The 26364-nt window shown below is 39.4% G+C and overlaps 2 protein-coding genes and 1 long non-coding RNA gene across 4 annotated transcripts in view; 1 reads left to right on the forward strand and 2 right to left on the reverse strand.

Moving 5' to 3' along the window:
* Positions 1–189: 189 nt before the first annotated feature.
* Positions 190–18792, reverse strand: LOC117551431 (globoside alpha-1,3-N-acetylgalactosaminyltransferase 1-like). Its single transcript, XM_034224332.1, is given in 12 exon segments — positions 190–340; positions 566–643; positions 1408–1442; positions 1444–1542; positions 3167–3204; positions 3207–3279; positions 3555–3668; positions 4382–4490; positions 4673–4807; positions 6376–6465; positions 6669–6707; positions 18625–18792. Coding segments are annotated over 12 exon segments (1086 nt in total). The 5' UTR covers positions 18780–18792; the 3' UTR covers positions 190–219.
* On the reverse strand, positions 11238–14257 carry LOC117551437. The gene is made up of 5 exons (XR_004569786.1): positions 14080–14257; positions 13401–13505; positions 13080–13236; positions 12830–12910; positions 11238–11958 (listed from the first exon to the last, which is right to left on the reverse strand). It is a non-coding gene; the product is annotated as an uncharacterized LOC117551437 (long non-coding RNA).
* ddx21 (DEAD (Asp-Glu-Ala-Asp) box helicase 21) overlaps positions 18671–26364 on the forward strand; it is a 12799-nt gene continuing 5105 nt past the window's right edge. Inside the window, exons 1-10 of one of the 2 annotated variants that reach the window (XM_034224327.1) lie at positions 18671–18874; positions 19936–20160; positions 20360–20494; positions 20748–20823; positions 21288–21466; positions 21562–21679; positions 21919–22104; positions 22462–22607; positions 22867–23016; positions 25952–26113. In XM_034224327.1, coding sequence (XP_034080218.1) covers positions 18791–18874; positions 19936–20160; positions 20360–20494; positions 20748–20823; positions 21288–21466; positions 21562–21679; positions 21919–22104; positions 22462–22607; positions 22867–23016; positions 25952–26113 — 1461 coding nt within the window. In that variant the 5' untranslated portion in view covers positions 18671–18790. The remainder of the gene's footprint in view (positions 18875–19935; positions 20161–20359; positions 20495–20747; positions 20824–21287; positions 21467–21561; positions 21680–21918; positions 22105–22461; positions 22608–22866; positions 23017–25951; positions 26114–26364) is intronic. The other variant, XM_034224328.1, reaches the window with a different exon arrangement.

Below are 26364 nucleotides of genomic sequence, written 5' to 3' on the forward strand. Positions count from 1 at the left end.
AATGAAGGACTGCTACTATAAATAACCTCCACCACATACCACAAGGTACAGCATCAAGATTACTTTAATTAATGTCTACAGAGAGATTAAAATCTGTTTATTTATTTCAGTAATTTATTCATACTGTTAAATAAAAACTGAATATAAAAAGCAACCCATACACTCAACCCACTTCTATTATTCTTTAAATGTCAGTGACTTGACATCAATGTCCACCATTTATTCTGCGTAGATCAACTGGGAAATCCTGACAACTTGAATGTCTTCTGGTATCCCATCGTAATCTGACCACAGGTACTCTGGAGACAGCACCTTGGTTGGTTTGTTGTACAGCAGGTACCTGAATGATAGAAAAACAGGCAACAGTAAATATGTCTATGTTGTATAATACATCAATCACAATTCTGTATTGATTTGTTCCACAAACACAAGCTTGTTTTAAACAAGAAATACTAGCAGTTAGAATAGATAGAAGTTGACAATATAAGCAGGTTGGAAATGTGTCCTTTAAAATAAGAATGAACAGAAATGCACTTGAACTGAGGCAATCAATTGTGAAACTTACTTGTTGAGGTGACTTTCTTCCTGTCAGATAGCTTCAATCTTATTCTTGGCATCCTCCTCCGACTGCTTGTAACAGTATCTAATGAAATGAAAGAGATAGAAGTCATATACACTTTGCTAAAGTTCAAATTAATTTTGCATTATATTAGATTTGAATGGTCAAAATGTCAAGAAGACAGAGTTAATTGTTTCAGAAAAATATATTTTCTCAAGCTGTGTCTCCAATGCATGGTATGGCTCTTCTCAATGTGGTTTTCATTGAGAAAAGTTGTAGTTAGTCCAAGTAAGCTGAGTCAATACTGTAATGTGACATTAAAACAATGCAGACCATTCATTGGTCAGAGAAAGGTCACCAACATGTCGTCGGACATATGCACAACTTAGCGTTTTTAAATAGCTACCAAATGGCAACTAGCACAACTGCACCACACCTTTTTTACGAAATGTAAATGCTCCTCTGTTTGGTTGCTGATGAACGCATTGTTTTTTACCAAGGTGCACTTATCTGTTTTAGCTTATTTGTTTATATTTTTTAATAGCGAGTGTTTTCCTTTTTATTTAAATTTTTCAGTCTTCTCTTTTACCTTTTGCATTTTATCTGCTGCTGCAACACCCTAAATTCCCCCCACTTACCCACTAAAGAAATTCTGATTCTGATAAGTCAAGTCGAGCTGAGCATTTGTGCACAATGGGGTGGAAACACTGCCTTTTTTAGATTAAATATAACAGGTTTTGAAAGGCTATATTTGTACCTGTCCACTGTGTCCAGGGTCTTATACTTTAAACGTATTTAGTAATAGCTAAATGGAAACATCTTAATAACATGTCAATGGTTCTGGTTACCTGACTAGCTTGTATACATCCTCCAGGTACCCCCCCCCAGACAGCATCAGTGTAGTAGTAGTCTCCTTCATCAACAGGAATGAAGGCCCTGGACGCTGGCCGGCGCTCATAAGGAAACCCGTCCCTCAATGTGTTCTGATAAAATAAGATATGGACAAAACATGACAGGGAGGAGAGGCTTTAGCTAATACTTGATGATGACTTGGTGATCAACAAATGTGGCAATGTCCTCTGTGTCATAACACATAACAAGTAAATTGATAAGATCTTTGATCCTCTGTCATCATCCTTCTGGACCTGTCTGCTCCAATCGACACGGTGAATCATCAGATCCTCCTTCGCACTCTACAAGAACTTGGAGTTTCAGGCTCTGCACTTTCCCTCCTCACCTCATACCTCAAAGACCGTACCTACAGGGTAACTTGGAGAGGGTCCGAGTCCGACCCTTGTCAATTAACTACGGGGGTCCCTCAGGGCTCTGTTCTTGGTCCCCTCCTCTTCTCCTTGTACACAAACTCGCTCGGATCTGTCATTAGCCCGCATGGTTTTTCATACCACTGCTACGCTGACGACACCCAACTAATTCTGTCCTTTCCCCGCTCAGAGACCCAGGCCGTCACACGCATCTCTGCTTGTCTAGCGGACATCTCTCAGTGGATGTCTGCTCACCACCTCAAGCTCAACCTTGACAAGACTGAGCTGCTCTTCCTTCCGGGAAAAGATTGTCCCACTCTTGACCTAACAATCAACATAGGCACCTCAGTTGTTTCCCCGACTCAGACTGCAAGGAATCTGGGTGTGACACTAGATAACAAACTGTTCTTCACTGCAAACATCGCTGCTACAACCCGCTGCTGCAGATACACGCTTTACAACATCAGCAGGATACGTCCCCACCTGACCCAGAAAGCGACGCAGGTTCTGGTCCAGGCTCTCGTCATCTCACGCCTAGACTACTGCAACTCCCTCCTGGCTGGTCTACCTGCATGTGCCATCCGACCTCTGCAGCTCATCCAGAATGCAGCGGCTCGTCTGGTCTTCAACCTTCCTAAATTTTCCCACACCACGCCGCTCCTCCGCTGGCTTCCGGTAACTGCTAGAATCCACTTCAAGACAATGGTACTTGCGTACCATGCTGCGAATGGATCTGGCCCTTCCTACATCCAGGACATGGTTAAACTGTACACCCCAGCACGTGCACTCCGCTCTGCATCAGCCAAACAGCTCGCTGCACCCTCGCTGCGAGGGGGACCCAAGTTCCCATCAGCAAAAACACGTGGGTTTGCTATCCTGGCTCCAAAATGGTGGAATGAGCTCCCCATTGAAATCAGGACAGCAGATAGCTTGCACATCTTCCGGCGCAGACTGAAAACTCATCTCTTTCGACTCCAATTCGATCGATAGAATTACTAACAAAGAATTGCTAACAAACCACTTATATACTAATAAAGCGCTGGCTTATCTAAAACCAGTTGAGTAGCACTTGAAATGTTTTAGCTCTATGAAACCTGATGTACTTATATGATTCTGTTTTCTTCAAGTTTGTATCTTGTTGGTCGAACGCACTTATTGTAAGTCGCTTTGGATAAAAGCGTCAGCGAAATGCAATGTAAAAAAAACGATTCCACCTGTTAGGCTTACTGTATTGCTAATCGTTCAGAAAGTTTGACTAGTTTCAGTGGTTTTGAGACATTGAAATGCAGAAAACGTACCGTAGGATAAAGTTAGCCGTTAATCTATTGGAACAAAAGAGGGAAACCTTGTAGTAGCCACGGTGAAGAACAGCAGACAGTCGAGAGATTCTGCTCCGAAACGGTTGTGAAAGACGCTGTCGATGTCCATCATATAAAGATAGTCCGTTTCCTTACGGATCTGCAAACATAACAGTTGAAATGTGAGACTGAATGCACTGATAAATAATAATAATTTAGGGAACTATTTTTACATGCATATCTGTGAGAGATGGCACTGGTGGTGTTTCTAGCTCATATATCAATTTTTGTTTTGTTTTTAGGTCTGTTGTATTGTCTAACTAGTAAAAACTGAGCTGTCAATATTTAACAGCATTGGTTACTGTAACCAACCAGATGAAAAAGGCACTAGCTTTGGTGATTTGTTGTGCCTATGTTGTGCATTTAATTTCTTACCTGGTTGTCAATGGTGATGGTGGCCCATTTCATCCTGCCCAGTACTACTTCCTGCCAGCGATTGGCTCCAGGGATGGGGACAACTGCGATATTTCGGCCCCTAGCTAGTTTAATCTGATAAACAAAGACAAACAGATAACTTGTTTACATGTTTACATTTAATTTTGGTTTGGTGTATTTAGAAGAATTGTTAGTAAAAAATGTAAAGTTTTATTCTTGATCTAAAAAAAGGGTTATTTTGATATCCACAAGGCTCACATTTAAAGACATACTTACTTTATGCTAATCATTTGGGCTATTAAGTTGATCTTATCAAGTTTCAAACGTTTTTGATCGTAAATCAGCATTGCATGACTTTTTCTATATTATTCCTCTTATAGTGTTAATGGTTGGTTGGTCAATGTTGTATATTGGAGGGATTTTTGACTTGTTTTATCCTCTCGTGTTGTTAAAACATTTCCATATAGTACCAATAGTGTTACATATGGTAACAACCCAAAATGTCTGCAACAACTCCTGAGACTCAATTCATTTTCACTGTATAATGTATGTTGCAAAATCTAGCAGACATTGGATTTTGGGAAGTTCTTCTGTCCCTTTTCAGCTTTTCGCTCCTTTTGTGAACTATAAAATATTTTTTTCAATTCCGATTCAATCTCAATGCACACAACATCTCGATATACCATACCTTTTCATTTGCTTTTAAAAGAATAAGCAATCCATACAAGAGAGTATAATCATTATATTTTAGACTTCAATTCTCAATGGGTTTAGCTGCCGGGCAATGCAGAAAATAACTTTAAACATATTAACAAACAACAACTTACTTTGGGGACCTGTTTTTCGTTGTCTGTGAAGATGTAATAAGTGACCCTGAAGTCAATAAGAAAATACTTTTCGGCCGACTCAAGGAAGCCCTTCAGGAAACTTGTGTATCTGGATGAAAAAAGAGCATGCTAGAAGTGTTAACAATTAATATAAGACAAGATCAGCGACACAAGACACATCATTATATCAAAACGTAGGGAGTATTTATGTGAAACAGCTTTACTTTTTCAGGTTTACAAGAATCTCTATATCAACTCATAGCTCCTTGTGAGAATATCCTGTGAACATACTTGCCAACAGCAAACACCAACACAGCCACTCGTGGGTCCATTTTCTTGTATATAGCATCGATAACCACTGGATCAAAGGTCCCCTCCCAAACCAGAGGAGCATTCCAGTTTGTGACTGCGTTCACATCCGTGCGTCTGGGACAGATTTAGTCGTTTTCAGATCTTGGTCCAGCTTGTTTGGGTCTGTATGATATATTCAATATTTAATAAGTTGTAGCATAAGCTGATACCAAATAATATACTGACTTTTCTTTTCAGCATTATGCACATTTCTCTAAAACACATGCCAAGTTAAGTGTGTCCTGATCAGCAGACTCCACTGAAGTTTATACTGCATCCTTAAACACACTTAAAAACAAATCATTGTTCTTTAAGTCACCTAACCTCTAAAAGATGTTGTACATATTATGAATTATATTATTCACAAATGTATAGGGACACTAGATTGCTTAATTACTTACTTACATTAAGGTGAAGTCCATTCTATACATATTTTTATAAGAGTGAAATCCATTATTGTAAACAAACAGACTATGTTTACACTGCAAAAAATTGCATCTGTTTAAATAACTTACCCTTTCAGTGTGCTTGGCTGAGCATATTCCAGTCTAAAAAAAAGAGCAGCGAATACATGTATCTTTAGTATTCAAAATAGGAATTGTGGGGTAAAAAGAGTCTTAAAACAAGTACAGAAAATACATCAAGTATCAGTTAGTACATCAAAGTATTGTATACACCAAGTATTGTTCCACAATAAGTACAATGTTGAGGTTCTTTAACTGAGTATTTTCCTTTTATGATACTTTACCCTTACTCCACTTCATTTCGACAATACTGTTGTTTTCCCTATACTATTTATTAGACAGCTTTTGTTAGTTACTTTGATTAATACTATTTTTTGATTATTAGTTCATACAAAATATAAATAAACTAGTAAAAATATACCTATTCATATAATTACAATTTCAAATATCCAGCAGCCGTATACAATGTAATTCAAATATGCAACAATTTTCATAATCAAGTAATTTCATATGATTCTAAAATGGGCCATTATAATGAAAGATTCTTCATATTTGTATTTATATACATGTATATTTTGATGTCAATGGTGTTGTACCTTTACTTCACTAAGATTTTTAATGCACAACGTTTAATTATAAGAAAGTATTTTAACAATTTAGTAGAATGGGAGGGATGAAACCCTCTTTAATGGTCACACATGCAGAGCACACAGCACACACAGTGACATTTGTTCTCTGCATTTAACCCATCCGTTGTTACTTTTACTTAAGTATAAAATGTAGTACTCCGTTCACCACTGATTACAAAGACAGAGAACAAGAAACATTACCCAGTGGACCACATAAGAGATAAACCGTATACAAAGTCATCTCATGGCGCCAACCCGTGTTTTCAAACTCCTGAGGGGCATGCAGGGACAACTTTAACTTGCTTACTGAGCTGCTGCTGCCATTGTAAAACATTAACCAATAATAAAAGTATCACTGCAAGCTTCTAGTGATACTTTGCTCTTACTGTTATGCCCTAATAAAGATTCATACCGTTTATTGTCTGTTCTGAGCAGTTGGACATTTAGTAAATATTTAACAACAGGGTGAGGAGGCTAACAGCCATAGCAACCGTAAAAAGATGGATGTGACTTTTTCTCCCTGTTAGTAAAAAGATAAATGCATTCTCACCCCGTTTGCATTTTTAGGTCTCGGATCGTCCAGGCGTCGCCGCTGTTCGGGCAAAGGCTCAAAGGAGTTTGGGGCCTTTGCTCCAAACACCTTTGAAAAAAGACAGGGATTAAATTGACCAAATGTATAATAAAGTAAGGAACAAATTGGAATATTAAAAGTATTTCCTTTATAAATGTTATATTATCTACAGCCTGTTTCTATGTCAAGTGTGAGTGGTAGATGTTTGTTTTGTTTGGTTTTGTTAGCCGATTTTACACCTTTTCAACTGACTTGTCTCACAGCTAACTTACCTGCAGAGTGATTCATTATTCCCGAAGATATAGATGGCCCTGTAAACACACAGAGATACGAGTTAACAAACTGTACAAATGAATACAGTAGTTACCAGCTTTCAACAAGAGAGGGCATAACGTCCAGTACAGGGCAATAATCAAGCTCTTTTGATGTTGTTGTTCTTTGACAATTCTGATGATCTTTTAATGCCTATTTTTGCACATATTCTTCCATTTAGTGCTGAAACTAAATGCATTGTAGGATACCAGTAAAACCAAACATCAAAGAATGCAGTTAAGAGGGTGAACCACATTTACAGCTAAATGAAATACAATTCAGTTCAAGCATATTGTCACTGAAAGGAAATTGTGTTTGCAGTTAAGTGACTAAACTATAACTGCAACAACAGAAAGTGAATCATTTGAATATAAGATATAAGACATGTTAAATGGAACAGATAAATGTAATATAGCCTGTCAAAAAAGGGGCATTTTAGAAATTCGAGCTTTGCGGATGTTAGCAAATATCTACCAATTGGTCGCTCGTTTTTAAAGAGGTTGAAGACCATACAAGTCCTGAACACATTATAAAAATTAGGTGCCATATTTTTTTTATTTTCCATTACAACACATCCTTAATGAGTGTGTGACCTTAACTAATTATTTATGTGAGTACAATCACTCCCATTTAACTGAGGGAAGAAATCATTAACTCAATGCTCTCTTATATAACATTACATTACACGTCACTTGTTAGACGCTTTTATCCAAAGCGACTTACATACTCAATACTGTGGATAATCCCCACAGGAGCAATTTGGGGTGAAGTGTCTCAGGGACACAACGACATGCTGATTGCAGTGGGGTTTGAACCTGTGACCCACTGATCCGAACACCAACGCACTGCACCACACGCTTCCAATATATGAATTGGACTATGAACAAATCAAGTCAAAAGTATAAGAAATGTCACATGGTGTCATAACGTATCCTAAAGCTTGTTTTGTTCATTTCATTTGATGAAAAAGTTCTTCAATGTCACATTTAGCGTTTCAAGTTTGGTGTAAACTGTCAAATGACCAGTGTTTTATGAAAAAATAAGAATCCTGCTAATGTAGCACAGTATTTAATGTATAGGATGAAACATTAGTTTTCACAAGTCATTTTACAAACGGTATTAAAAAGCCTTATTTTGTAGAATCGTACTATCCGTATCTATACAATATTATTTAAAAAAAGGTAGATAAAAGTCTTACCCCAAAAAGACGAGACAAGCGACACTGACCAAAATATGGATCCTGGAAATATTGCGCCACATCTCAATCCTCTGCATAATATATGCAACACCATTAAACACCAGAGAAGCGATGCCACAGAGGCTAAATTAAAGGAAGAGCACCTGAACACTTAACTTCTAGTGTAATGAAAACACAGGCAATGCATTAGGTATGAATGAAGAAACAGGTAGAGAGATAGCTAGAGAATGTGCACACACACACACACACACACACACACACACACACACACACACACACACACACACACACACACACACACACACACACACACACACACACACACACACACACACACACACACACACACACACACACACACACACACACACACACACACACACACACACACACACACACACACACACACACACACACACACACACACACACACACACACACACACACACTCTACATTTACAGCAATGTCAGGCTGTCCTACCTGAATAAACCACTAAATATATAATTGCCCTCTATGGCATACTGTTGCCCTCAGGCAACAAACCACTTTTTTTGACCTCACACTGGCCCTCTAAATATTTGTTTGAAAATGAGGGAATTATATGGGTGTGGCATTTTGTCTGGGGGTGGAGCAGTCCTTTCTGCAAGCAAAGCTGCAGGGGACTCAGGGCCACCAGTTGGTAAGATACATTTAACTTTTTAACATATTAGAAATGTACACAACTTAAAATAAAAAATACATGCATGTGCATGAATACGTAAAGAAGTATATTTGATTGTTTAAATACTTATTATTTTGTTCGTTGCCTCAGGGCAACACTGTGCCACTTGGACCACTTTTTTCCAGGCAATATCATGCAAGTGTGCAAATGTGCTCAGCTGTAAAATGATAAACCTAATCAATGTTTTTACATCTACTGATATTTACAGGAAATGGACCCCAACACATGTTATGGGCAGAAGGGACACGATCAGGGCTATTCCGTCTGACAGTGAGGACAGTGAAGGTCAACATAGGGTTAGGCACACACACACACAGAAACACACACACACACATACACACACACAGAGAGACATACAAACACATACACACAGACAGAAAGACATACAAACACATACACACAGAAACACACACACACACAGAGACATACAAACACACACAAAGATACAAACACATACACGCACACACACCCACACACAGAAACACACATATATATACACACACACACAGAGATACAAACACATACACACACACACACAGAGAAACACACACACACAAACATTTTATAATTGATATAATATCAGGGACCCCTAAGCTCCTAAAACACATGGTGAAAAAAATGTTTTCACCCAAAATAAAAAGTCATGCCATACACCAGGGGTACTCAAATACAAATCTTAAAGGTCCAAAATAAATGTTTCAATAAGACAAAGGTCCGTTTATTACGGTCATTCAAACTTTTAAACAATTGCAACAAGATTCTTAACACGAGGTTGCAAAAACAAAAATAATCTGTATATGCAGCAGTTTTCATTGTTGTTGTGTCTGTGCTTGACCCCTCAGAGTCGCAGTGTAAGAGCTGCACAGTTAGGAATAAAGGCAGCTGCACCCTCTTTCATTCAGCATTCCCATTATTGCTTTATAAATGTCTTGCCCCCTTGTGTGTCCACTGAGGTTCGTCAGGCCCAACACATCTTCAACAAACTCCCCCTTTGCCTCATCATAAAAACTCACAAACACCAGCAACTGAGCATTGTCAGTGGTGTCAGTGGACTCACCCACAGCTAAGGAAATGCACTGTGCATTTTTTATTCCATCACAAAGCTGATGAATCAAATCACCAGCCAGTATTTATGTTCTTCTGGTTGCTGTGCAATCTGAGAGGGGGATTTGCTTGATTTGACCTGTTATTTCCTCTTTTTGTTTGCCTTCAACATGGTCTCCATCACTTCAGTCATGCATTCTTTTATACTGCAGTTATTATCCAGTGGAAAGCCCTTACCTACTGGCCTAGTTACATCAAAGTGGTTACTTTTTTTTGGCTGGGCAGTGAAGTTTTAAACACCGTCTTATTTGACTTTCTCAGGACTTAAAACAGTTTTTTGGGGGCAGACCCCCTCAAAGAAAACAATATATTTACACACGTAAGGTCATCATCTTAATAGTTGTGTATGCTCATCCGTGAGCAGAGCATCAAGTTGACATGTCTATTACAGCTGAATGCGGCGATTACCATTTTGTTCAGCAAAACGCCTCACAAACGTATTAAGATCAACAGCTTTAGAGCGTTTTGATTCAATGCTGAGTACAGTCAAACTGACAGTCTCTTCTCTGTCATTGTAGACCGCAAATACCTCATTCCTTCAGTGCTTGGGTCAGAATGCTTCTCGTTTTGCGCCGTCCAGTTCAAAATGAAATCGCCGCCAAATCGTATGTCCACGCTCGCGCCAGGACCGGGGGAGGGGTTACATGACGTGCATCTTGTGCTGCATTCACTTGCACTCGGACATTAGAGACTTTCTCTCATAAATGTCCGATGAGCCACAACTTTTCTTTCAAAACAAAGCTGCCAACTGGGGTGGCAGCTGGAGTGGCAAGGCCTATTTTTAGGTTGTCAGTTGCCACCCCGGTAGGTGAAACTAGGCTACTAGCTACAGTACAGATGGAACTAGATGAGCTGTTAACTCTCGCTCTGAATTTTTTTTGTTTTTGTTTTAATTCTCGCTCTGACTTAGACAGGTTGAAAGAGACACACACATTTTTCCCACCCGCATTCCGCGAAGACCCGCCCTACTGTGCCTCTGATTCGCAGATTGTTTGGGGGGAAAAAACGCTGACTGGATGCTGAATGTGATTGGACCAAAGCGTTGACACACACAGGTGGAACAGTTAGACATGCAGAGCGCTGTTTGCAGTGGACATAGCGGAGAATTTTGACTCGTTGCGAATGCGTTGTGGCGATGTCTCACATATAATACAGAGAGATCATACATATGAAAAGTATAATTTGCTCAGAGTCCGGAGACAGTGGTGGTTCGGTCCGGATCCGGACCGGAGTCCGTAGTTTGAGGATGCCTGCCATACACTCTTAAAACTACTGGGTTAAAAAATAACCCAATCATAACCCAGCTGCTGAGTCACTATAGGACAGAACACACTCTGGGTTGTCTTAACCCATATGCTGGGCTGGATCATTTTAACCCATGTGCGGGGTTGTTTATTTGACCCAAGCTAGTGATTGAAATTAACTATATTGTTGGGCTAAATAGAATATAATAATAATGTATAATAGTGTAATGAATTATCTCCAAACACACCGTATATATATAGATATAAAAATGCATTTATTGATAATTTGAACAGCTTTGGCAAATCGCCAACATTCCATTTCCACTATAAAAGAACAATGCATTTTAGCACAATACAAATTCAATATATTTAACTCTTAAATAAATAAAAACACCTTAAAAACAGTGCTAGGGCCTTGAGAAATATCTGTGTGTATTTTAACCATCACTTATGAGTGAACACAATTTTCAGGAACAGTTCTGCGTATTAATTTAACACATGGACCATAAAGACCCAATACATATAAAAGTATAAAACATCTACGAACAGTCCTTCAACTTGAAGCTGAACAGTAACAAATCTGTCAATGCACACAACAGAACACAGATGTAAAGCAGCAGGATGTAAACAGAGGAGAACAGTGTGTGTGTGATTGTTAAAGTGCAACTTTGTTGGTTGGATTAAACTGCCAAAAGCTTTTTCAGGCTCAACACCCTGGGCTTCAAGTTCCCCTCATCAACACTTTCTAGGTGAAGTCGAAAGTGTTGGCCAAGTCTTTTGGGTAGCTCAGATGCAGGGCAAAGGTCAGTGCAAAAAGCAGGATGAATGCGTCAGCCAGTGTGGGGAGTTCCATAACTCCGTTACCCTCAATGACAACAGCGATCCTCTCTGGGCAGAAGAGCGTGGTGTCTGTTGACCTGGCACTGATCATGAGAAGTCCGACCGCGATGCCCTCTGTGTCTGGATCATCAGAATGCTCCACCTGATGACAAGAACAGATAAACGTTACCCAAATTGCCTTGCCTCTCTCAGAAATGTGTTTTCTGAAAAATACATCAGTGACATATCACATCAAATAACCGTATGTTTTGTGCCTAATGTGGGTTTACGGAAACGCCTATTAGCATTGCACAACATAATGTTACAGCACCAGAAACGTCAGCCTCCAAAATAACCAATCAGTTGACATAAATGCTTTCAAACAAATTAAAAAAAATGTATAACCTTCATAAGGGTAGGATTTATTTTATCACTGTATTAGACTGTTACTATTAGCTAGTTGTACCTAATAAACTGGCAACTGAATATATATTTACAGTATAATCTCTCCCTACTACACATACAAAAATATATGGGGAACACGAGAGATTATTTTGTATTGAACACTGATGCTGCAGGAAAGAAAGCCCTCTCTTGATTGTGTATTTTATTAAATCACCTGAGCCCATTTTATACACGCTTAATTTCAAATAAATCCTTAAGTAGAAATCACATTCAACACCTCTGAAGTGTTGAAGTAAAGGGAGATTATGTTCAACATGTCCATTGTGTACCTTACAATAATTACAATTCTTATGGCAATATTCAAATCTTGGAACTAGAACCTGAATGGGATGTGAGCAACACAAGAGATAATGTTTGATTAACAACACCTGAGTGACAGAATCAAGCTTTGATGACACCAGGACAGTTCATACTTTTTCAAACTAAATCTATCATTTATTATAATTTTCACTATAAAAATTCAAATAATTGTCTTCCTGCGATACAGCTCCTGAAACAATGTAACAAGATAAACTATATTTGTTGATGATCTGTCATATACATTCAAAACAGTTATTATGCTGACTTACATGCCACAGCCTCAGAATCGTGGAGTCATCTTCATGCAGATATGCAGGCAGAGCACGGAGGACATGGACGTCACCTTGCTCCTTGAGTGTGAGAACATATCTTTGTTTTACTTTGGATGCTAAACAGTATAGCCACACAACAATTGATATCACAAGAAAGGGCTCTTCCATGACTGAAGAGATTAACACTTTGACAAAGATAATCCACTCTAGTATGAGAATAAAACACCAAGAGGCATAACCGACTCACCTGGAGGTCATAGGAGGCGAATAGCTGATCCAGAAGTTCAGTTTCCTTTCCTTGCTTGCCGCCTACTTCCTGAACAGGCTCTGAAGATGGAGGACATGTCTATCCAACTCCGCATAGAAGTGGTTCTTCAGGTTGAGGTTCGTTATCCTGTGAAACTCTGCCAAAATATAAAATGACTATTTAATTCACAGTACAATGTATATGTGGACTGAAGGCAGCAGAGATAAACAGAAACATGACATGCTAAATCTGAGTAAACATGTCAAAGTGTCAAAGGGACACAAAATAATTATATAGTTGTAATAAATAAAATATTTTCACCTGTGACTCCATTTTCAAGGCAGGCCAGCGTTCCAGGATCTCTCCAACAGGTAGCTCATCATTGATGATCTCATTACGCCGCAGGGCAAAGGTAGTCTGCATTAACTTTTCAATCAAGGGAATAATAATGTTATAATGTTCAAGTAACTCTGCCCTTGTATCAAAGACAGCAGCACAAAGTTTGCATCTCCAAGCCATTGGAAAACGTAACAATATTCACAGGCACCCTACAAACGGCGGCGTACGTTGACGCTTGCCTGCGGGCATGTCTGAAGCTAGACCAACAACCAATCACATGAAAGCTACGCTTTGCTCCCACAATGCAGTTCGGCTAAGCGTGACTGTCACCCCATTCAAAGTGAATGGGCAGAAGCGTCAACGCACGCCGCCATGTGTAGGGGCCGTAACTTCACTCCATTCACTTTGAATGGAGTGACTTCACGCTTTGCCAAACTGCATTGTGACAATCAAATCATATGCCAGTACAAGCTCTAGCCAATCAAACCGCGTGCTTGTGTGTCCGGGGCGGGATATTCATGTAATTGGTTGTTGGTCGAGCTTCAGACAAGCCCGCCGCCGTGTGTGTAGGGGCCGTAAGGATGCCACAGTTGTGCCGCTGCGAGGCTCCACTCGCACCCCCCCCCCCAGCGCGTCACAGTTTCTCCACTGTGAGGCTTACCAGATTGAAGAAGCCATATATCTGCCAGTTGCGTCAGTTTCCTTAAGAGAAAAAACATTCAAGGTTAGCTGGGTTGCAAAGTTTTCACAAAATGAGAAACACTATTTTCGAACCTAAAATGGCGGCAGGCGGCGCGCTTTTCTTCTTTTTTGTTACAGCATGCATGTCTGTGCATGTTTTATTAACTTAGAAGTAGGGCTGTGCAATTAATCGTATTTTAATCGCGATTACGATTATGGCTTGCGACGATTATGAAAACAGCATAATTGACAAAATACTATTATTTTGCTATTTTTCGCCCCTCCCTAAAAGCCCACTCGGCCACGTGGGAGTGACATGTGTTGTGAGTGTTCAGCGCGAGCGAAGATGTCAGAACAAGAGCAGCAACTCGTTAAAAAGAAGGGTCAAACTATTTCCACTATTTGCAAGTACTTTGGCTTTCAGGAGTCCGACGTGGAGCAAAATAAAGTTCAGTGCAGGATTTGTTACCAGGTTGTGTTGGCACCACACGCTAACACAACCAATCTCTTTAATCAACTGAAATACAACCACAAAGTGCAATACGACCGGGCAGTAATACAACAAAAAGCAGATGCCCGCTCGACTTCATCCACCACATCATCACAGTCATCGATTCAGGACGCATTGTACAGAGCAACGGCCTACGCGACGAGCTCGCAGAGACACAGAGATATTACAGGTGCCATTACATTTCACATCGCTAAAGATATGTGCCCAGTTAGCACTGTTAGCAACCAGGGCTTTACGCAACTTGTCAACACGTTGGATAAGCGTTACGTGATGCCGTCTCGGTATTATTTCAGCAGGTCTGCGCTGCCTGCACTATATGACAAATGCCGTGGGGAAGTTGAGAGATGTGGCTTCAGCTGACTACTTTGCTACCACAACAGACCTATGGTCTAGCCCAGGGGTGCCCAACCAGTCGATCGCGAGATGTGTCTAAAAATAGAACAACAATATTCTGTTTTATGTCCTGTAACATAATCTTCCTGTGCCAGAATAATGCACTTGAACGCATCAAAGCTTTGTGATTGGCCGGCGTCACCCCATGTGTCGGGGCGTGGCTGAGGGTCTTCAGTACAGGTGGCAATATCGTCACCTGCCTGCGCTCATCTCTGAAACTAGACCATGTAAACAGGCTGGTGTTTCTTGCGAACAATCTTTAAGAGATGACATGAGCAGCCCTACCAGCATTTGCCATGGTGGCCTAAACATTTTTATTTGGTCTTAAATTGTAGTTCAACATTTATTTCCTGTTACTTCTGGACCATGACGGTTGGCCAGCCTTCAACGTTTAACTGAGTGGAATATGTTGAATATGTTTTACCAAAATGTTGGCTATATGTTAAGGAGTTTTCAGTAGGTTGTGACAGTGCACTGCAACATATTTGATTTCATTTATTTTGGTCTAATTTATTTTTATTTATCATATTAATAATATATGTTTAGTATGGTTTTGGAAGTGCGCTCCAACATATTTGTTGATCTTGTTTATTGGTAAAATATTATTTGTTTTAAAGTTCAATAAATGGTCAATGAATAATCGTCAAAATAATCGTGATATCAATTATTGACCCAAATAATCGTGATTATGATTTTTGCCATAATCGCACAGCCCTACTTAGAAGCATATAAATTATTACAACGAGGATTTACGTTCATTTTAATCCACTAACGTTGTACCATAACCGTGCGTTCTGCATGTTTTTAAAAGCAAGCTAACTTGAAACACTAGACTATTCATCTGTTAAATCCGGCAGCCCCCGGTAACGAGGGCTTCTTGTTCACGAAACTTTGTCTCAGGGGCATCTTAACATTTAAAAACCTATGAATGTGTCATACCCACTTAACGAAACTCAGCTAACTGAAGATACGAACCATTTTTACCGAAACAAAACACAAGTCTCACTATTAAATTAGTCTAAATTAGCGCACAGAATTCACGGTAGAAATACTTTATTATAGGCTACTTATCGTAACTGCGCATACAAGATATCAGATTAAAGCTGAGATTCCACAGATTCTAGAAGTATTAGTATCATCACTGCACGATCATTACCTTTGCTGAGTTACATGTATTTGAAAACGCTGGGGGGTATAAATTACCTTGTAAAATGAATAGTCTAGTGTTTCAAGTTAGCTTGCTTTTACAAACATGCAGAACGCATATGCCTCTAAATTAATAAAACATGCCCAGAAATGCGGTAAAAAAAGAAGAAAGAAAATGCGCCGCCTGCCGCCATTTTAGGTTCGACTTTTCCAGAAAACTTTTGCAACACAAATGTTCCACTTTGAGATATAACTTAAAACATATAAACATACCGTCTTACACGTAAGTTAAATCATTTCTCAAGTGAGGGAGATATTAAATGTAGGCTAGCTAACAAGAGCTCAAATCAAACTAACACACCATGCGACACAAAGTGCATTAGATGCAGAAATTAATAACACATCATTTAAATACTGTGCAAAGGCAAGCCGTAACTCACCAGAGTAGTGAGGCCAAAAAAAAGGATCACGGTGGGCAAAGTATTCTTAAAAGTCTGAGGGACTTCAACAGAGGCGAGGGGCTAATGGCGGACTCTGGTGAAGGCATGGGCGATAGAACGTCTAGGCACGTCGGGGGCGGAGCACATACGTGATGACGTCAGACCAGCGTCAGACAGATTCAGTAAAAATGTTTGAGTACTATTACCAATATGACCCTAAGTGGTTGAACACTGTATACACAATATTACAAATCAGTTCATAGTCATTAGAAAATTAGCGGTGAATTAACTTTTTTAAATGTTTGAGTTAAAACAACCCATTTTCTTTCAGAAGCTTGTAATGTTCGGTCTTACACAGTGTGCAAGAACACTGGTGATTCTGTGAAATCACTGGCTGATTAGTGGTTTTGCAAAATCACTGTTGTGGTTGTAGTGGTTTTTCAAAATCACTTAGTTACTAGTGATTCAACAAGTTACAGAATTGTATAATTATATAAATATAGGTAAAATATAGGTTACATACCTTGTGTTGTGAGAAATGACAAAAAGATGGTTCCAGAATGATTCAGAAGTGGGAAAATGAATAAAGCAACCTCTGGGTTAAAAATAACCCAGGCAGGTGTTCAACTGCAATTGAAGCCCTAATAACCCCTTTGACCCAGCATGAACAACCCACCAGTGTGTTTACAGTACCCAAATAACCCATAATTATGACCCAGCCAAATCAACCCAGCAATGTGTTTATAGAAATAACCCAGCATTTTTTAGAGTGTAGAGGGTTAAGAAGTTCAATACACAATTTAAGTTGAAACTATATTTATAGATAAAGGATTACAAACTCCTGAATTAATTGATGACATGTTGTTTAGAGTGTGTTTTTTGACTGATATTGTTTTGTATTATGGTAAATGATAAAAAAAAATATATTATATATTTTTGCCCTTAAAGAATTTTAAATATATATATATATCTGTTTTAAAATTGAAAAGAGCAGTTCAGTATTTTTTTAAATAAATAGGAACAAATATTTTGTAAAAAAGTACATAATTGTGCAACAAAGACAACAAAAACAGCGAGATTTCGAGAATAAAATCGTAATAATACGAGAATAAAGTCATAGTTACGAGAATAAAGTCGTAATATTACGAGAATAAAGTCGTAATATTACGAGAATAAAGTCGTAATGTTACGAGAATAAAGTCATAATTACGAGATTAAAGTCGTAGTTTCATAAGTGACTTGAGAAGGAGACAACAGCAACGTCCTGCAATAAAATGAGGGATGTGGAGCATCTTGTGAAGCAGTACATTAGTTTAGGTTTCTCAAATAACGAAATACTTAATCTTTTGGCACATCAGTATTAGAACTTTAAAAAGGTTGTGCAAGAAACGATGTCTATTATATCGAAGAAAGAACCAAACGGACTTGGAGGCAGGGCCGCCTTTTAAAATGCACGGGCTGAAGCCCAGGGGCCTACGGAGATCGGGGGCCTATCATGAGCCAAACAAATAAAAAATAAAAAAATGTAAAAAAAAGGTTTTTTATTTCGGATGTTTTATTTTTACTTGAGTATTTTCCTGCTATGCTACTTTCTATTCCTACCCCACTAAATTCCCTAAAGGGAAATAAAGTAATTTTACTCTGCGACATTTGTTTTAACAACTTTTAACAAAAATGCTTCTCCAAAAATTAAACAGTGAATATGGGAATAACTCTATAAGTCACAAAATAATCAAAATAATTAAATATTTTATAACAAAGCAATAAAAACTTTGTTTGTCTACAACAATAAAACGCTACTTGGTGCAACAATTGTATCCAGAAATGTCACATGTATATGGTATAAATATAATTATATACACACATAAAGGATTTTTTTCTGCACATTGATTACATTTCATTTATATACTTTAATTACATTTAGCTGGTAATACTTTTGAATGCAGGATTTGTACTTGCTAATTAAGTATTTTAGTAATGTATTGGTACTCGTTCTCAAGTTAGGCATATGAATACTTCTTCCACAGCTGATTACCGGTAATATTCTTGCTTCTGGTGCATATCTATTCCTTCTATTTCTATGTCAGGCTCGTGAACACACTTCCTCGCAAGCGCGCGCCCGGCCTTGCGCGTTCCTTTCCATCCGCAAGCCCGAGGGTTAGCCTGTGTGTCCACGCTGAGCCGGTCCATCAGAAAGAGAAATGCCGACAAAAATCATCTTTGAGAGTGAAGATCAAGTCATGGAGGACGACGTGGACACTGTCGCGGAGGCTAAACCCATCAAGGTGAGCAGCGCGTGCCCTGTCGCCACGGACAGACTTAAATATCCACGTAGCTCGTGCGACTTCTTCTCCCGGCGCTCCATGTTGACAACATGTGGCTCAACGTGCTAGCATAGGCTAGCTAGCTGTTCGCAAACCGACGTTCAGATCAGTTTAAGTAGCATCACTAGCATCCACATGTTATAAACAAACCACTGCGGTGTGATTTTATAAACTTAATGTAATCCACTGCTTCATCTTAACATGGGACGCTTCCTTAGCCTAGCTATAAGATCACATGGCAAGCCCATGTGTTTCTGCAATGATCTATATATCACGTGGATGTATTTAAGGACAACGTGTAGGCCTTAAACACACTGAGCACATCTGTTTGTGTATCTGCGCTGTTGGCGCCACATGATGACGTAATATTCAGCTGGGCTCGTCAGCTGTTAAGCTTACAAAACAACTTGCCCACAACTGTACAACTATATATTCAAGTTAATGATCGCTGCTACTAATGATTATTTGTTTTATAACTACAGGCTATGTATAATGCTTACATGTTTTAATTAAAACAAAAAACAATTGCACCTTAAACTGACTCTTTATTGTAGTCTGGCCTCAAAGTAATTGAGGTATTATAATTTGAGTTAGCCCGTATAACTATTTCAGTCATTATTGTTTTAAGGAGTGGAAATGGTAAGTAATGGATATTGCGTTACTGTTATTTATTTAAAAACAACAAGGGAAGTTGACAGCTTTGCTCACTTTACATTGTGTACAATACATTCTGTGTGGATGCCTCATTGTACTCTTTATTTGAGTCTAGCTCCCACAAAATGTACTGAAAGTGCACTTCAGAGGAGTGAAACAAGCGTTGGAGCTTTGATATTATCTGCCCATTGATAATTATACCTTACATACCCACAATCAGAAGTTGTTTATCAGCAACATTGCAATAGGATGAGAAAATGGCAAAGAGATTTGAAACAAACTATTTCTGTCCTTGAGTTCATATAAGGCAGTGAATTTGTTTTAACTGAAACCTATTTATCTTCTATTGTTTCTGTTTATAATAAAAGAAGACCAAAGAGGGCAAGAAGCTGAAGAAGAAGCAGTTGGAGGACCAGGAAGAGCAGGAGGACCTCGACTGTGAACCTCCAGCACCAAAAAAGAAAAAGAAAAAAGACAAGTTGGACCAATCGATCGGACACGTAGTTGAAGACACAGGAATGAACGGCATCTGTGATGATGTTGAAACACCAAAAAAGATTAAGAAAAAAAAAACACCTGAAGAAATCACAGAGGTCAGTGCTGTTTGATTTAAATGTGCAGTTATATTTATGTTTCTAAACCAAAAAGAGTTTAAATAAATGGACAGCAAACTGTTAAATATCCACTTATTTGTTGAGGCACCTTGGATTAACTCTCATGGAAAAGTTTACAAAGATAATACCCTGCCCCTCTTTATAAAACATTTTTTTTCATGTTTATCTCTGGGTTTAGAAAAAAGAAAAGAAGCATAAGAAAGCAGAGGCAGTAACCAACGGACATTCCTCCCCCAACACCCCCGTCCAGACGCCCATCCCGACACCGGCCCATTCCAGCGACGACTCAGCCAGCGACGGCGAGAAAGACACGGTATGACTAGCCTCCTCCCAGTAGACGATGGAAGTTTGTATCGTTACTGTGTGATAACTCTGCCACGTTGTATTTATGATAAAGCGTAAAAGCTTGAGTTCTGTTGGTTAGTTCGGTAATATTATATTGGTGGATTTTAAAACATGCTGCCTTTCACTACTTGGCATGTGTTAAAGCATTTAAAAGACCCACAAATAAATTGAAACATGATTTATTAAATTGAATGTATGGATTAACTTGTGTATCTGTCCAGGGGTTGACACCGCAGCAGAAGGCAGGCGCCTTCTCCAACTTCAGGATCTCCCAAGTGACCATTGATAAACTAAAAGGTAAATAACGTATTTACATTTTTATTCCCGAGTGTACTGGTACTTTTCCAAAATCCTTCATGCTTATTGCTCTGCCAAAAAACTGCACCTTTTTTATAGTATTTTAATTTTGTCTAAACAATTTTCAAAATAAATACCAGTTTTATAAAACACAGCAAACATTTGTCCTCCTGTTCTAACCTCCATGTACCCCAATTATATCTATTGAGTTGCAACTATCTTAATTAGATACCCTTTTTTTTCTTTTAAAGGGATGTTCATTCAAAAGAATAAGATTTTCATTCAACATTTGGTGGTCACCATTTTCAAATGCTTTAACTCGTGTTAGACACAGCTCTTTTCATGTACTTTGTTGTGCAAACTGAGCTTTGGAGCGGCTGGGATTGTTTAAATTGTGCTAAAATATCAAATTAACATGTCTCCTGCTTTTCTCCCTCTGTGACCTCTTTCTATCCTTTCCTCAGCTCGGGGTGTCACCTACCTGTTTGACATTCAATCAAAAACATTTAATTCTGTCTTTGATGGAGAGGACGTAATTGCCCAAGCCCGAACAGGAACAGGAAAGACTTTCTCGTTTGCCGTCCCTTTGGTGGAGAAGCTCCAGAGAGACCCAGTGGATTCTGCCAGAGGCCGGGCTCCCAAGGTACAAACACTAGTACACCCATCACTAAACACCTCAACCAATGCTATTTCATGTGTGTTGTCTATAACTGAAACTCTTTTTTTGTCACTCTGTAGGTCCTGGTGTTAACTCCAACCAGAGAGCTCGCTATCCAGGTTGCTAAGGACTTCAAAGACGTCACCAAGAGACTTTCTCTCACCTGTTTCTATGGAGGCAGCTCGTACAATCCACAGAGTAAGTCTTGTTCATAAACGAATTAATTCGGAAAACCGACAGTCAAAAACATTAAATCAACTATACATTTTCTTTATGTTTTAATGTTATAAAGAACTTTTGGCGTTTCATTTTTATTTGATGGAAAATGGCCAACTGTGCCTTGTAAACAGCAGCTCATCTCCTTGTTTGTTTTAGGGAGGTTTCTGGGTTGTCACATATCAAAATAATAATTTCTCCTCTACTCTCTTCCCGTCTAGTTGAAGCAATACGTAATGGTATCGATATTTTGATTGGCACCCCTGGTCGCATCAAAGACCATCTCCAGAACCAAAAACTGGACCTCTCCAAACTGAAACACGTTGTTCTCGATGAAGTGGACCAGATGTTGGACATGGGTTTTACTGAACAGGTTGAAGAAATTTTGTCTTCATCATATGAGAAAGGTAAAGTAAATCTGTGAATGTTTTTCAATGAGTGTTAATATTCATGTAATATTCATGTATTCATATAGGCCTCAAAGATAAGGAAAAAATACATTACAATTATTTTGCAAGATATTATTTTCACAACATTTAGTTATGATTTTTCAAATCTTTATAAGATCCTGCAATTTGGTTTTTGCATTCGTCTATACTGTAATTTCTATTAAAAGCCTTATTCATTATTCAGCCCTTGTGTATAAGGAGTGTAACAATTTTGATTTGTGTATCATATATGTTAAAGTAGATAACAAATTCATTAAAGTGTGGTCATGTATGTAAAGTTAATAAAAACCTGAGTGTGTGTGTGCTCCTCTCCAGACTCCCCCTCCAACCCCCAGACTCTTCTCTTTTCGGCCACCTGCCCCGCCTGGGTATACCAGGTTGCCAAGAAATACATGAGACCAGAATGCAAACATGTGGATCTGATCGGCAAGAGCACACAGAAAGCCGCCACAACTGTAGAGGTAAGTGTGTGAAGCAGGCTGAGGTGCAATATAGCAAGCGGTAAAGCATCCTTAATTCTTAGTCTCAGTTCTTGTAAAGATGCTTGTAAGCAGAGATGGTCATATTAATTAAAACTGTTAATTATCTTTTTATCCATGAAAGTTAATTTGCAGATAAGATTGCTGTATTTCTTATCAACTCAACAAATATGATTTATATTTATCTCTTCTTCCTCCCTTCTTTCACTCCTTTTTTCTTCCCGTGTCCTTTCCTCTGTAGCATCTGGCCATAGCGTGCCACTGGTCTCAGCGAGCAGCCGTGATCGGTGATGTGATCCAGGTTTACAGCGGCACCCATGGCAAAACCATCTTGTTCTGTGAGACAAAGAAAGATGCCAACGAATACTCCTTAGATGCATCCATCAAACAGGTAGACACTGAGATGCTCCTTAGATGCATCCATCAAACAGGTAGACACTGAAATGCTCCTTAGATGCATCCATCAAACAGGTAGACACTGAAATGCTCCTTAGATGCATCCATCAAACAGGTAGACACTGAAATGCTCCTTAGATGCATCCATCAAACAGGTAGACACTGAGATGCTCCTTAGATGCATCCATCAAACAGGTAGACACTGAGATGCTCCTTAGATGCATCCATCAAACAGGTAGACACTGAGATGCTCCTTAGATGCATCCATCAAACAGGTAGACACTGAGATGCTCCTTAGATGCATCCATCAAACAGGTAGACACTGAGATGCTCCTTAGATGCATCCATCAAACAGGTAGACACTGAGATGCTCCTTAGATGCATCCATCAAACAGGTAGACACTGAGATGTTCCTTAGATGCATCCATCAAACAGGTAGACACTGAGATGCTCCTTAGATATATCCATCAAACAGGTAGACACTGAGATGCTCCTTAGATGCATCCATCAAACATGTAGACACTGAGATGCTCCTTAGATGCATCCATCAAACAGGTAGACACTGAGATGCTCCTTAGATGCATCCATCAAACAGGTAGACACTGAAATGCTCCTTAGATGCATCCATCAAACAGGTAGACACTGAGATGCTCCTTAGATGCATCCATCAAACAGGTAGACACTGAGATGCTCCTTAGATGCATCCATCAAACAGGTAGACACTGAGATGCTCCTTAGATGCATCCATCAAACAGGTAAACACTGAGATGCATCCATCAAACAGGTAGACACTGAGATGCTCCTTAGATGCATCCATCAAACAGGTAGACACTGAGATACTCCTTAGATGCATCCATCAAACAGGTAGACACTGAGATGCTCCTTAGATGCATCCATCAAACAGGTAGAACACTGAGATGCTCCTTAGATGCATCCATCAACAGGGTAGACACTGAAATGCTCCTTAGATGCATCCATCAAACAGGTAGACACTGAGATGCTCCTTAGATGCATCCATCAAACAGGTAGACACTGAGATGCTCCTTAGATGCATCCATCAAACAGGTAGACACTGAAATGCTCCTTAGATGCATCCATCAAACAGGTAGACACTGAGATGCTCCTTAGTGCATCCATCAACAGGTAGCACTGAGATGCTCCTTAGATGCATCCATCAAACAGGTAGACACTGAGATGCTCCTTAGATGCATCCATCAAACATGTAGACACTGAGATGCTCCTTAGATGCATCCATCAAACAGGTAGACACTGAGATGCTCCTTAGATGCATCCATCAAACAGGTAGACACTGAGATGCTCCTTAGATGCATCCATCAAACAGGTGAACACTGAGAATGGCCCTTAGATGCATCTCCATCAAACGGTAGACACTGAGATGCTCCTTAGATGCATCCATCAAACAGGTAGACACTGAGATGCTCCTTAGATGCATCCATCAAACAGGTGAGATCACTGATGATGGCTCCTTAGATAGCGATCCATTCAACAGGTAGACACTGAGAGGCTCCTTAGATTGGCCATCCATCAAACAGGTAGGACCACTGAGATGCTCCTTAGATGCATCAATCAAACAGGTAGACACTGAGATGCCTCCTTAGATGCATCCATCAAACAGGTAGACACTTGAGATGCTCTACTTAGATGCATCCATCAAACAGGTAGACACTGTAGATGTTCCTTAGATGCATCCATCAAACATGTAGACACTGAGATGCTCCTTAGATGCATCCATCAAACAGGCTAGGACACTGAGATGCTCCTTAGATGCATCCATCAAAACGTAGACAGCTGAGATGCTCCTTAGATGCATCCATCAAACAGGTAATGAGATGCTCACTTCCATTAGATGAAGCCATCAAACAGGTTAGACTACCTGTCCTTAGATGCATCCATCAAACAGGTAGACACTGAAATGCTCCTTAGATGCATCCATCAAACAGGTAGACACTGAGATGCTCCTTAGATGCATCCATCAAACAGGTAGACACTGAAATGCTCTCTTAGATGCATCCAATCAAACAGGTAACACGAGATGCTCCTTAGATGCATCCATCAAACAGGTAGACACTGAATGCTCCTTAGATGCATCCATCAAACAGGTAGACACTGAGATGCTCCTTAGAATGCATCCATCAAACAGGTAGACACTGAGATGCTCCTTAGATGCATCATCAAACAGGTAGACACTTGAGATGCTACTAATGCATCCATCAAACCTAGGTAGACACTGAGATGCTCCTTAGATGCATCCATCAAACAGGGACACTGAGATGCTCCTTAGATGCATCCATCAAACAGGTAGACACTGAGATGCTCCTTAGATGCATCCATCAAACAGGTAGACACTGAGATGCTCCTTAGATGCATCCATCAAACAGGTAGACACTGAGATGCTCCTTAGATGCATCCATCTCAGACATCAGGATGCTCCTTAGATGCATCCATCAAACAGGTAGACACTGAGATGCTCCTTAGATGCATCCATCAAACAGGTAGACACTGAGATGCTCCTTAGATGCATCCATCAAACAGGTAGACACTGAATGCTCCTTAGATGCATCCATCAAACAGGTAGACACTGAGATGCTCCTTAGATGCATCCATCAAACAGGTAGACACTGAGATGCTCCTTAGATGCATCCATCAAACAGGTAGACACTGAGATGCTCCTTAGATGCATCCATCAAACAGGTAGACACTGAAATGCTTATACGGCCACAGAACAGTTTTTGAAAAGTCAAATTCATTCAAAAACACTTTTCATTAATTTGTTTACCAGTGTATCTGCCTACTGTTTATCACCTTACTTCTTATATTTTTGAGTCTTTGATGTGTCAATTCAGCAATTACCACTGTGAATAAGCAAGCAAATGTGTAGTGCTTCATTTCTTATTTTATTTTGTGATCAGAGTTGCCAGGCCCTCCACGGGGATATTCCTCAGAAACAGAGGGAGATCACGCTGAAGGGGTTCAGAAATGGCGTTTTTGAGGTTCTGGTTGCCACCAACGTTGCAGCCCGTGGATTGGACATCCCTGAAATCGACCTGGTGATCCAGTGTTCTCCACCCAAGGTGTGATATTAAGAGTTTCACAGCATATAACACATTTCTTGTTTTATTGGGGACGTTATTTACAATGTTGTTTTTAATTAATCATTTGAACTGAACACAAAAGGTACAACGTTTTAGGGTGCAGATTTTGATCGATACTCAAAAAAACATCAAAACATTCCCAAGTGCAGATTTTCACTTTTTTGCAATGTTTTTATCATGCAAGTTGATTCAAAGGTTTTATTGTCATATGCACAAAGCTACAGTGTAGA

This window comes from Gymnodraco acuticeps, unplaced genomic scaffold, assembly GCF_902827175.1.
Source record: "Gymnodraco acuticeps unplaced genomic scaffold, fGymAcu1.1, whole genome shotgun sequence".
Taxonomy (NCBI): domain Eukaryota; kingdom Metazoa; phylum Chordata; class Actinopteri; order Perciformes; family Bathydraconidae; genus Gymnodraco; species Gymnodraco acuticeps.